Source organism: Panthera onca, chromosome D1 (genome assembly GCF_046562875.1).
Source record: "Panthera onca isolate mPanOnc1 chromosome D1, mPanOnc1 haplotype 2, whole genome shotgun sequence".
Taxonomy (NCBI): Eukaryota; Metazoa; Chordata; class Mammalia; order Carnivora; family Felidae; genus Panthera; species Panthera onca.
Genome location: NC_138348.1, coordinates 111,136,530 through 111,150,193, shown reverse-complemented (window position 1 = coordinate 111,150,193; position 13,664 = coordinate 111,136,530). Strand labels below are relative to the sequence as shown.

The following is a 13,664-nucleotide window of genomic DNA, read 5'->3' as shown; positions in this document are numbered from 1 at the left end:
AATTTCCTGAGCAAGCTGGCCCCTGCATGCCAAAACCACAGGCATTCTGTCCTGTCTTGGCGAATACTGGAAGGGCACTGAGGGCTAACCAGCATGCACCTTACCTCTCACCTCCTCACTGCCCCACTCCCAGCCCTGCTCCACGGGAACGGTGGGGAGAGGGGTTACGGGGCAGGGCGGGGGGAGGGTGTCATTAGGCTTACATTATCATTCTTATTCCATTAGGATCCTTGTGTTTGAACAGAGGCAAACTAATAAAGAGATGGACTGATAGTCCCCCTCTGTATGAATGATTTAGTTTGTAGAATCAAATCCAAAAGAATTTGAATTTATCACAGCAAGATCCAGAAGGCACACCTATATCAAGAGTGTCTTTGAAACCTTTCTGCCTTATTTGTTTTCCGATAGGTTCTATTTTTTTTTTTTTTTTAAGTGTTTAGGTTAATACTTCTGGATACAGTGAGACTTGTCTGTTTCATTGTCATTAGTTACAAGTTTCACAAACTCTGCTGTTGTGGTTCATAGGGCAACATGAGACTTTAAGAAACAGGAAAACTAGTCTTCTGTGTCAGAATGCAGACAAACGGCTAGCGATCTTATGTTGGGAGTCTCACATTTCCAAACCTGGCTGTTTGGTCCCAATGCTTCAGAATAAATGTCACAGAAAAGACGAAGAGTATCGTATAGAATCATGATGGAAAGCCAGGGCTTGGGTCTTTAGACTTTAAAACAAATGCAGTCAGGATCCTTACAGAGACCGCTTCTGTCCGGGATAGAAAATATTTCAGCAGGGATGACCAGCACCTGTCTTTACACTAGAGAATAACACCCAGAGGTTCCTCTCTGTTCAAAGAGACTTTATGCCAGACTCTGTTTGCTGGGTTTACAGATAGCTTTCAGTGACAGAAGGCCAGTAGCTATGCTCAGAGGTTGTTGGGATTATTGGACGTTGACATAGATTCAATGAGTTTTAGGTCCTAGGAGGATGCTAGGGCTACTGATGCTGTTGAATGTGGCATCTGTGGATCCTGCTATAATAAAAGGAAGCAATTACAGTAAATAAACTAGAAATACTGACCAGCGGAAGAACTTAAATCTCCCTGGCATAGTTACTTGTTTTCCAAAGTCATCTTCTAAAGAAGACTTTGAGTTCTCATTGTGAGAGAAGAGGACAAAACCTCCTGTCGTATCTTATCAACCCCGTCTAATCCCCACCCCCTGATACTTGTCTCCAGTCTTCTTTTCACGTGAACAGTGCTACTTTTACTACTGTCCACATCCTGGTCTTCCTTCTCATTCCCTCTCCAGTACCTTTCGCAACCAGAAACAATTGCAAAGTCCTTCCTCTGGCTGGGAAATGTTTCAAGGTTGTCTTAAAAGACATGCTGTAGACAGCACTGCAGTGAAATCTGTAGTTTAGAGAAAAGGGGCACTGTGTTTACCTTGACTTTACCGTCAATACAATCAGCTTTACCCCACAGTAGATACCTGCCATCATTCAGTTATTTATTGCGTAGTAAAGTTACATACGTTGCTACCAAAATACTGTCTTTACTATTATGTCTATATTACACAGTTGCTATACTCTTGACTTTACTGTGCAATAAGCAAAACTGATCAACGTTGTTTAGAGCAAATAATAACTTAGTTAATACAGATTTACTGGCTACTAAATAGCTGTTAGATGAGAATACCCCTTCTAAAGATACACGTGGTATCTAGTATCTCTAGGGAGCATAGCAATGGATCATATCTGAAGACTGTCCCTGGCCAAGTATATAAGAAGTTATATACTTGACCCTAATGTTTGAAGCCAAGTTAAAAACAAAAAACAAAAAAAAAAAACTAGTCTCCTATCTTTTATTATTCAGCAGTGATCATTGTCATTCAAATTCTGCCTTCTCTAAAAATGTTGGCAAGACTGTGTCTAAAATAAGACAAATGCTCTGTCATCCCCCCCACCCCGCGCGCGCGCGCGCACACACACACACACACACACACACACGATGTTTTGAAAGAAAACTGTTCCAAAAAAACTTGATCAGTAACTGAAATCTTGACAAACAGAAGGCTCAGTTGGATTTGCTGACGTCCACTTGCAGGAACCCATGGCAACAGGAGCGAAACCTTTGAAACGGAGCACACGGTGCTTAGTTTACAACAGGCGCTCAGGGCCCCAGAGCAATGGCGTGGCCAGAGGGAAAGTGCTAAGAATGGGAATCAGAGTAACACATCTTTCACTGGACTTTTTCTTTCAGTATTTAACACCATCCCCAGCCTCACAGGACATTTGGCCCAAGTCTAGTTCTGTGTCAGGGTCGGCAGAGTTCTGTGTAGGCCAAATCGTTCCTTCCACTTCAAAGGATTCTTTAGGGCCGATGTATTAAACTTAATATTCAAATCCATGTGTGAGAAAACGTATTATCCCTAAGGAACTACTTTCTTATGGAAGATTGACGATACGTGTTTATTCATCCATTCAAGTCTACGTAGAAGGTTTAGAAACAAAGGGTTTGCTGCATGTTGTGCGTGAAAATAAAGCTGATGTCTGTTTTTGGTGTTAGTAACAAGTCAACCATTAGTACTTAATGTGGGCATTAGAAAAACTTAAAAGTACAGAAAGTGAAAGCTGAGAGCTAGTATGCCTAGGCAGTGCTTGGCCTCAAGTGAATAAACGTTTCACATGTTTTCCAGAAATGAGTTGCAGCAGATTGATACACCGTTTTGTTTTTTTTTTAATTTTAACTTTTTTGGAAGGAGATGTTTTTGTTTATGAATAGCCTTCATTTCTTTTGGTGCCATATGAAAAGATACTATAGGTAGCTTAGTTTTGGATATCCCACCATGATTGGGAACACAGTCTGTTGGACTAGGGATTAGAACACACACACACACACACACACACACACACACACACACGAGTACACAGATCCCCTGGTCGTGATCTGCTTAATCACTTACCCAGTTTGCTACCAGAGATGCTCGTGTTTATTGGGGGGACCAAGTATTTTGCCCTCACCAACTAAGATGTGCATGGTAAATGTATCAATGCTGCATGCCTCCATGCCGGGGGAAAATAATGCCCTTTAGAATCCATAGGCCCGTCCTCCCTTGCCTTCTAGGTGGTGACTCCTGTAGGAAAACAGAAAACTTTCCACTGCCCTTTGAAATTCTACACTTTTCATTCTTGCCTACGATTAAAAGATGCTTCAAATTATAGCTGCCCATGAAGAAGAAAAAAAAAATGTTGCATTTGTCTGCATTTCTTGAAGATTCAGCAGGCATTATACATGGTTTCCATTCTTCCCACTGTGAAAAGCAGCCAATGCTAATGATTTGCCTACGTGTATTTGCCAGTTCAGTCAACAGATGGTCACTGGGTTCCAACTGAGAATTTGCCAGCTGGTGTTCAGCCTTGTCACTGCAGTAGGTAAAAGCACATTGCAAAGTTTCTAAATTCAGTGTTTTGCTGTGCACGCTCACTCACCATTACACTTAGAAGCCGGACTTGAATCACTTGCCTCAGAAACTGGGTAAGTTGTGGCCATTTTAGTTTCTAGCACTTCAGAGAGGATGCAAGTTAACGAGACAAAAATGCCATAAAAGAGGTTCAACAGCTCAAGCCTTCACGGCCTGATCTGAGGAGAGACCTAAGACTGGACATCAATTCTGACAGTTCCAGGGAAAGCCAGAATTGCCAAACTGTCTTTCATTAGTCCCACACAATTGCCTTATGAGCAAATTCTGTAAAGGTAGAGACTCTGCGGAAAGGATGCCTGTTTCCCATACAATTCATATTGTGGTAACATGCACTTAATGTGAGTGCCGAGCCCGTGGCCAGCCAGGTCGGGCAGCCTCAACCTACAGGTTTGAGTGTGCTCGGGAGACACAACGTGGCGCCTGAGACCAGGGTTCGTGATCTGATGTGTAACAAACGTGCGGTAGATGAACCTACCCTTACACCAGTAGCGTATTGAAGTGTTTTCCTCTTGGTGGGTGTCTCGTAGCCAGACAGGTTCCACATTATGTCATCTTGCTGCAGAACAGCTCCCAGAAACAATGGCAGCGCTAAGGACTCGGGTTAAAAGGGGGACACAGAGCACCAGGAAGAAGTGCCTGAGGGCTCTGCGTGTTTGGGCGCCCTGTTGTGCAGCCCTGGCTGGAAGCCCACGTGTGGGTTCTTCAATGCCAAAGCTAAAAACGCCAGGTCTGGAGAAAAGACACATCCCCTGGGGGCATTGGCAATGCCAAGATCTAGAAAGAGGCCCAACCAAGATAACCTTAATAAGGAGGTAAAGGCCACGTAGTCAAAGCAAAGAATTGAAAACAATGTCCAACACAGAAGGTGGGGGTAGGAGGTAGGGATGGAAGGAAAATCTGTGGAACCAGGAATTCTGGAGCTGGGAAAACAGCGAGGGCAGCAGCTGCGAGCGTACCTGGATGGGCTGCTGGTGTTTTTATATTGAATCACACGTGTTGGTGTGGTCCAGTGTGTGGACTTGCCCACACTGCAAGTCTCGGCCACAGGACAAATGCCCTGTGTGACACTTGTCTCTGCCGTGCGTACTGCAGCTTCTGCCCCACGCTACACAGCTACTCTTTGGCCCTGTCTATATTCAGTTATCAAAGAAAAGTTATCCGATTACTGTTCTTCCCTAGAAGACCTCAGGCTGTAGGGCCACGAGTTCTCTAGATGGTAAATGCCCTTGACGTTTACGGAGTAGGAGCAGTTCTCATAACAGCACCAAGATCAAGTGGTAGGGTTGCTTTATTATTATTATTATTATTGTTGTTTTTGCTTTCAGTGCACTGTTTGTGTAGGATTCTCTTCTCCAGACTTAACCTTCCTACAGGAAAGGATACAAGGAGGTCCAGCACAAGCTGCTGCAGAGGAAGGAGCCATTAAAGTTCTCAGAGAGACCACAACTCCTTGTACTCGGAGAGGGGAGAAGCATTATAGCGATGCTGTGGTACATTCCTCCCCTTACTGTCCCAAGTCCCTCGTACCTGAGGGCGTGGAGGTGGGGGGGGGGGCGACTGTGGAAGAGAGGGAAGAGGGGCTCTTTATGCTTGCAGTGATTAGACATGTAAAGAACATTTTAGACGTGCACATGTGCGCACACACACACACACAGGACCTTGGAGGGAGAATGGCAATCAGATTTACCATAAAACCCCACAATATCTCTAATAAACTAAAAATAGATCTCACTTTATTGTGGAGATGTAATGTATTCCTAGATGCAGAGTTCTATACAAAGCTGTTTTAATGCAGTTTTATACTAATGATAAACATCCACTTAGTACATCTTAAGTAAATAATGGCTTTCCGTAAAAATGAAAATGTACCCATAGCATATGGGAAAGCAGCCATCCGCAAGTTTAGACATTATTGTCTTCCTTTTGTCTCTAAAGATAGTATCAGCCAAGATGCCGTGGGTTTACAATTCATACTTAAGAAAGGGGGATATAAAATAGCTTGGCCATGATTTGGAATGAGCTGGAAAATAGTAAAGACCTTGGTTTAAAATTATGTTCTGTTTTAACTTAGCTAGTGGCTCATTTATTTTAACATTTGTCCCCCTCACCCAATTCGGTCCTGCACTCTTGCTTTCAGAATGAAATAACATACATTTGAGATAACTTTGCTACAAACACCACACACATCTGGCAACATCTGAATAGAAAATGACTCTGCGAACCACCTAGCCCCGGCCCCAAGCCTTCTCTGGAACAGCACTGTATTCATGATGAGAATATTTTGTAAATAATAATAGTACTGACAGAAGTTAGAAATACTGTCTATGTATTGTTAATCCTCCTTAATATCAGAAAAATCTGTTTCATGGTTGAAAGTAGTTTATTTTAAATGGATAGATTCCATATGCTCTGAAAACCTTAAAAAATCATTGTTTGGACTCATCCACAGAATGAGATATACTTTCTTTTTTTAATTTATTTTTTATTTTTTTAAGTTTATTTATTTTGAGAGAGAGACAGAGAGAGTGAGCAGGGGAGGGGAAGAGGGAGAGAGCAACAGAGAAATCCCAAGCAGGCTCCATGCTGTGAGCACATAGCCCGATGAGGGACTTGAACCTACAGACCGTGAGATCGGGGCCTGAGCTGAAACCAAAAGTCAGACACCTAACCGACCGAGCCACCCAGGTGCCCCGATAAACTTTCAAAAACCTTATGAAATTATTTCAGTATGTTCTTTTAGTATCACACAACTCAACAATGAAGAAAAGTTAAAGGCATAAAAATAATCCTGAGTGTCAATTCTGCCTTTCAAAGTTTATAATACCAGGATGTGAGAGAAATATATCATTTTAAATACCACCAACCATGCAAAGTCCTATCACATGTTGAAATAAACTAGACTTTCTGTAGCTTACTTTTTTTTCTGGGGTACTCACTGAAGAAACTGACACACACATAATTTTTCACAGAAATGTTATTCACTCTGTTTTATCTACGTGTTCAGTCTTTGGGACTTAGCCAAAATGAGAATTAAGTTGGAGTCAGTTAAACCAATGTGACACAAACAGCTCTCTACTTTCAAAGAAAATAGGGGCATATGGACCCCTCTCCATTGTCACTTCACCATACAGAAGATTGCATAGACGGTCAAGAACTACCCATAAGGCCTCTGCTCTTACAGAATTCAGGTTGTGGCCTCTTTGAGGCTGACAGATATGCAGCTTCTGAACGTACTTCTTAAAATGGCAACATGCCAGAATCCTATTCGTAACTAAGAGAAGCCCTCATCAGATACCCAGCCCCGATTCTCCTGTCTTTTCAGGTATTTGCAGCTAAGACCACAATATTTCACAAAGGCATTATCAGCAAATATGGCTGCTCCACATTGCTAGTGCCTTTAGCACGCAAAGTAAATTTTTTTCAAAAAGGCACGAGAAATAGAAAATGTAGAATGAAACCAAGTATCCAGAGCCCCAAGTCAGCACCCTAATCTTTTAGCTTCTGTTTGAGGGTAGCCGGAGGTCAACAGAAGTCAACGGATCCAGCAAGAGCTGGCCTCAGTGGTCTCCCAGGGTAAAAAGCAAAGGGTGAAGGCTTCAAAAAAAAAAAAAAAAAAAAAAAGTTGCTTTCTATTAAATGATCTAGCAATGATAGTATCATTTAAGGCAAAGACTCAGTTAATACACCATCTAATTAATGTTCTTTTTAGTTTGTTCATTTTTAAGAGCTGATGTTCAAGTTTGGCTTAATGATGGAACTCTCAACATTACCAAGCAGGATATTTCTTAAGTGAGACAGTAATAGTTACAGGGCAGCACGAGAGCTTTCAGAGCACTTTATTTCACTTGCTCCTTCTCACCCTCTTGTGATGTCACTCTGTTCCATGGGAAGACTCTGTAAGTTGGGAGACGTTAAGTGACTTGCCCACTGTCCCACGGCTGTAATTGGAAGTGAGCTCTTCTGACTCTCTCCAGTGCTCTTACAGGGAAAAGAACAAAAGAGAACTTTTAACGTAAATACAGTTTACGCCGAAAACTTGCTCAGCAGTTTCTGTGATTCTTCCGTGTTTCGGTTTCAACAGCCTCCGTAATCTCAAGGCGTATTGAGAATACCCACAAAGAGCTCAAGAAACCGTTTAACTTATATCAAGATCTAAACAAATGCTGGTTCAGTGGAAGACATTACACAGAGGTAGATTTCAGGTCAACCAGGATCTCACAACAATTAAAACTGATCCAAAGATGGGAGGAAATTGGCTAAGATCCCGAAGTTGCTCAAGTCAAAGAGCTTCTCAACGTCTCTGAGGGACTGTGCTGGGACATCTGAGTCCCCTTCCCAGCTTGAGAGTCTGAGAATCTGTGTCACGCAGTGGACTCTCTTTAGCAGAACTGGAGAATTCCCTTACACCTCTTTGAAGTTGCAGACACTTAATAAGACTGGGGACAAATTCATTCCCAGAACCTCAATAGAATCTCATCTGGTTTGGGGATCAAATAAGTCACTTCTTTGATAAACAGCTGCTTCTGTAGCATTCTATCTACACTGTGAATAGAAAGGTATTTAGGGAAAGCACTTCTCCTTAAGAAGCACAGAGCTAGAGATAGACACAGGTCCTGTCTGTCTCTATATACAGACTTTTAAAATTATATACTGACGTCAAACTTTTGGCAAGGTACAAATCTGACAAAATTCACTGGATTATAAAAGGGGGAATAAAACAGCAAAAGTGAGACACATGTAGCTTGGATCTTTTTTTTTTTTTTTTTTTTTTTTTTTTTAAGAACAAAACGTGTGCTTCCATATCTAGATATGATGAAAACTGACCCAGGTAATATGGTATCCCACGGTGTTTTAATATGCAGTACTTGAGAGGGTGCTTTCTAAGGGCACCCTAATAACACCAACAAGGTCAATGGTACTTAATTTCCTTTTGGCCTCATCACAAGTAGCCATCAGTTTATTCTGAAGCATGAAGGCTGCACAACCAGTGGAACTTTATCCAATCCATGCAGTGTTCCCAGAGTTGTTCTTACTCAGAAATTTTCACATCATTTCAGAATCTAAAGATATGTCCTTCCAATGTCATTTAGGTGACTTCCATGGATGAAGTATGTGTTTTATAAAAAGACAATTCACTGGGTTTTTTTCCAGTTATAACACAGCCTTACAATTTCCAAAAGCACTGTTCCGGGGGGTGGGGGGAGGGGCAATTCCCCATTTCTGTGTATATTCTTGGGAATCTATAGAGTTTAGTGGATAAAAGGCTGGTTTGTCAAAATAGCCATTTTTAGAATATTCCTTAATACAACGAATGAGCATACAGTTCCCAAGGAAGAACATGAGGAAAAACATGTATGCTTATAGAGGGAAGTCAACTCTACCACATTCACATCCTGTAACTTGAAGGTGATCAGAGTTCGCAGGGTGAGCGTAACGCTAAAGACACCGTAATACCACTAGACGTATAACGTGGACTCTGCCATACGGTGTTTTTTTCCCCCGCATATTTTCATAATGGCCGTTAGAGTAACAATTACCCCATCCTTCATTCTGACGCCTCTGAAATATATGGTGACAACCCCAAGGTTCCAGAGTCCATCCATTTTCTCACCTGATGTCATTTTGCTTGATAAAGAATTTTAATAAGTTACCCAAAGTTAAATAACAATAGCACATGATCTTGTATGGGTTCAGGCTCATTCTTGGTCTCCACTTTCCTTCATGTCTCACGGAATTCAATCAGTTGTCTGGTATTTGATCTGTTTTATGGGAGCCAGTCACTGTCTCTGAAATTATGCCAAAGGGTAACTAGGAACTGACTCTAAACTCAGTTAACTACACGGCAGTCTCATAAAAGACAAAGCAGTTCAAGTAAGAAAAGATTGTATCAGATGCCATATAGATGAAAAGGAAACAAATCCAACAACTCCTCCATACCAAGCACATGTATACGAATATATTTTCCCCAACGAATCCTTGATGCTGGTGTTACTGTCTCCACCCGCACAGGTGATTCTCCTGAAACTCAGGTGAGGTAGGCGCCCATCGTTCTCTCATCCCAAGTCCATGCTCCTTCTATTGTGCTGCCTTGTTTCTTTCCAGAGACACCAGGAGTCCTAGTTACATGGAGGTACATTGAGGGAGAAAAATCCCATCTTTTCCCTACTGTGATATCCTGTTTGGAAAAAGTAAAACAAGTACATAGTTTCCGATAATACCCCATCTCCCCAACTTTCCTAACCTTCCCTTTTAATATCCCCTTAGGGTTTGTTTTCCTTTATTTGCAATAGTTCTTGTTAACACCAGATTCAGTACGGCCCCAAACATGGTGTTGGCCTGCACCAGGAACATCAGGGAAATGGGTTGAGAAGACCACAGCATGCCTCTGTGTTTTTAAGGAGCTCCAGGGGCACCCCATACACTCTCCCCGATTCACTACAGCTGCTGAGAACTGCCCAAGCAAAGCCCTTCCATGAATTTCTCTGCTCTAAGCCAGCCTTCCGTTCGTTGGAGCTCTGACAAAACAGACTGAGAAGGGCAGACACTTTTGTCCCCCTTACACAGTGAACGTTCATTCCCCTTTGGCTTAATCCTTAAAATAAATGTTAAGCTGGATTCAATGAACGCCCCAGTATATCAGACAGTTGGTAGTGTCTTGTGAGACCTGAGGAAAGGGTTGGCCAGAACTGAACTTGACTGTAATACAAGACCATGTTCTATTATTGTTTAACTTTGGGTATTTCTCCCCTAGGAGGAGGACAGAGGAGAACTAACCAGCTCCAGGACCAAGGTAAGAGGGGAGTTTTCTTTCAAAAGAATGGGTTCCATCCATTTGAAGGAAACCCCTCCCCCACCTGTTTTTCAATCCCTTTTTCTTTATACATTTATATTTTTTAACCCACGCATTAGGAAATCAGCTTGCCACCTGTGCATAACAGTCGAACATCCCCTTACAAATGTGGGATAGAAGGGAAAACTAGTCATATCTAGTTATACGCGAATGCATTTATGTTTTTCATCATCATCAAGTATCAGTGCTAGTCTTCCACTAAGGATCAATCTCTTGCATAGGCCTTAGGAAGTTACCATCGGCTGTTCATTTCTCTACGTGTAGAATACAGATAGTAACTGTTCATCAAGCCGTCATGAGTAATGGGGTTACAAAAATATCGAAATGAAAATCCAAAGGATTTCTATAGAAAAAATAGTATTCTTAAGAATTTTTTATTAAAATAAGCAGCTGATAGAATTTAGATGGTATATAATTTGGAATTGGCTCAGGCTAGATTTTGGGTGTGCAGGCAGTGTAGATTTAATGAGATGTTTAAGGTACCATATGAAAACTGGATAGAAAAATGAGGAAGGGGAGCTGATATTGTCTTGAGCAGTGTTTCTTCATGCTTCTAGAGACTTTTGGGCCTTGGGTATCACTTCTAAGTGGTTTCCATTGTTATCTCTCACGTTCTATGTTGCTGTCCTTGGAAATCATCAGTATTCCTTGTCTTTGGTACTGTTTTCACCTTGGTCCTTCCAGGGGGGAAGAAATCCAAGGCGAGAAACAAGTGAGAGAATTTAAATGCATCCAGAATTTGAGATATTGGAAGAAAGGTAGAACTTTGGGCTCATGAAAGGACAGCTTCTGTCTTCCTGGCCCTCTCTTGTGTGACTCCAGTAGATTTTAGGGAAGCTTGAGGATCAGACAATGGACATACCTGAGGCTCGAGAAGAAAGGGAGCTCAGAAAGGAGAGGAAATGCAGGAAGAATGAGAATTCAGGCGATTTGTTGCCAACAGATAGTTGTCATTCAGAAACAGTTCTGGCTGTTTCCTTACAAGAGGGTTCAGAAGCTTGGCATCACCTTCAACTTGGATCGTCGGGGTGTTTTAATGAAAGAAAATCACTTCAGACGGGTATATTTTTGTTAGAGATTGTTTTCTTCTGAGCAGGAACCTCAGTAGTCATGTGATTAGGAACGTCCGTGAGAAGGCACATGTGAAATAGCAACTTGATTTTAACTTGATTTAACGCAAACTATTTTTGTAGCCGACAACATCGCAGTGGTCACCAGATACAGAAACCTAAGCCCTCGACTTTCTGCAGATATTTCATTTTGTCGTCAGACGTCAGATAGAACCTAGTTTTTACTTTTCCGCTCACTGACTCCCCTAAGGAAAAGCACAGGGTATATTTGAGGCACATTATTCATTCCTGAATTTTAAGATGCCCGATGTATGGCTTGCCTAAGCCGTGACACAAAGAAGGAATATTACCATATTGTTACAATATCATTTAGTGGACCAGTTATGCATTAGAATTTGATATCCACGCTGACACTAGTTATGTCAGGCGTATTTGTTGTATAATTTGAATTTTATGAAATGCTCCACGGTAAGCCCATTCGGGGAAAGCATTGGTGCTGGTTCTGTGGTGATTCTTTTAGGCAAACTGCCCTGGAGATGAATCACCGTTATTGTTTTGTTGTGTCTTGTTGCTTTGTAAACAGAATAGTATTGATCTCCTATCAATTACATGCAATTTCTTAGGTACATTAAAAATAGCGAACGGAAATGGTAGCTTAAGAAGTTACCCAAGTACTTCTGCTGAGGAGCAAGTAACCAAAAGGCCACGTGCTGTGGTCTAGTGTGAACACCACTAGAGGCAAATGTAGGCGAAACTATCTGAAGAATTTAAACTTTTTGGTGTTTTCCCGCTTAAATTGTTTAATACAAGTAAACCAGAAGATACCTTTCTGTTTTGAAATCTGGTTGTGAGCCCTGTTGCTCTCAAAGATAAGCAGCTTTGTGTTTTCACTTAGAATGGCATCAACTTAAAATTTTTAAAGACACGGAGGCTTAGAATTCGCAGGGTTGGGCTATTGTTAGAGTATAACAGAAAAAGCACCTGCCTTTTTTTTTTTTTAATTTTTTTTTTAACGTTTTTATTTATTTTTGAGACAGAGAGAGACAGAGCGTGAACAGGGGAGGGGCAGAGAGAGAGGGAGACACAGAATCCGAAACAGGCTCCAGGCTCTGAGCAGTCAGCACAGAGCCCAACGCGGAGCTCAAACTCACAGACCGTGAGATCATGACCTGAGCCGAAGTAGGACGCTTAATCGACCAAGCCACCCAGGCACCCCAAAGCACCTGCCTTTCAATGGCAGGTTCACACAGCGTCCCCTCCAGTACTCATTACCTTAGAATCCCTTCTTGTCCAAGACCTGTTTTTGTCAGTCCCCTTTTTCTGGTTATGCTCTTTTCCCACTTAACCAAAATCCAAGCCAAAAGTTAGGGTAGATGAAACAAGAGTGATTACAAGACATTTCAAGCTATATATTTCAACTTCTAACTAAATAATAGTCTGTCGTGAAGGAATCTGGCACTGTAAATGAAAGAAAATTTGAAAATTTTTTTTTCTTTTAAGAGGTTGGTGGGAAAGTTAAAATATTTGTAGGTAAAGGTTTACTAGACATATTTAGTGAATTAAATACATACTTAAATAAATACACAGTAAAATAAATCTTAATCAAGTTAAACCATAGAGTTGGCATTTGATAATCTGTTGATGACAAATGTAATTCTTAAAATAAATTACTGAATTATTCTGTTCTCAGTAGTATGTTTAGCAACAGAAGAATTTTCTAAAAGTGACATGTTTTATTTGCTACACTTAAATAGATTAGTACTGAATTACAAAAATGCCATTATCTGGGATTTTTATCTTAGAGTTTCATTGGAAATGTCTGATTTCGCTTCATATTCACAACAAGCTTCTATTTGATTTTATCATTTAGTATTTTTTCCTTGCCCAGCTACACAAATCGAGCTGGTAACCCCTTCATTTTAACAATCTTTAATGTCACTGAAATATTACCTTAGATAATTTTGTTTATATGATGGACAAAATTGTTTGCCATTATTCATAAAAATAGCTAGTGTAATTTTTATGTCCCTTTTGCCAATATTTAGCAGACAGTTTGGGAGCCTTTTGCTTTATCTGTTTTGTTTTAAAACCCTCTTCATACCACGTCTTTCCCAAATCCATTAGGTATCATGGTCAAAGGAACTCCCTTTTATGGTTCAGCACAGTCTTCTTTCATTTGAACAGGCTGCTTGAAAACTAGCACCTTAAATTAATCCCTGAGTGTAGGGATTACACCCACTGTGGTTCTTGCCCTGCCTTGGGGG

General features: G+C 41.2%; 1 protein-coding gene across 9 annotated transcripts in view; it reads left to right on the top strand.

Moving 5' to 3' along the window:
• GRIA4 (glutamate ionotropic receptor AMPA type subunit 4) overlaps positions 1–13,664 on the top strand; it is a 403,247-nt gene that overhangs the window by 365,241 nt on the left and 24,342 nt on the right. For 2 of the 9 annotated variants that reach the window (XM_078432685.2, XM_078432686.2), the window contains exon 13: positions 10,232–10,270. The exons of the other annotated variants lie outside the window; for them this stretch is intronic. In XM_078432685.2, coding sequence (XP_078288811.2) covers positions 10,232–10,253 — 22 coding nt within the window. In that variant the 3' untranslated portion in view covers positions 10,254–10,270. The remainder of the gene's footprint in view (positions 1–10,231; positions 10,271–13,664) is intronic. 9 annotated transcript variants of the gene reach the window in all.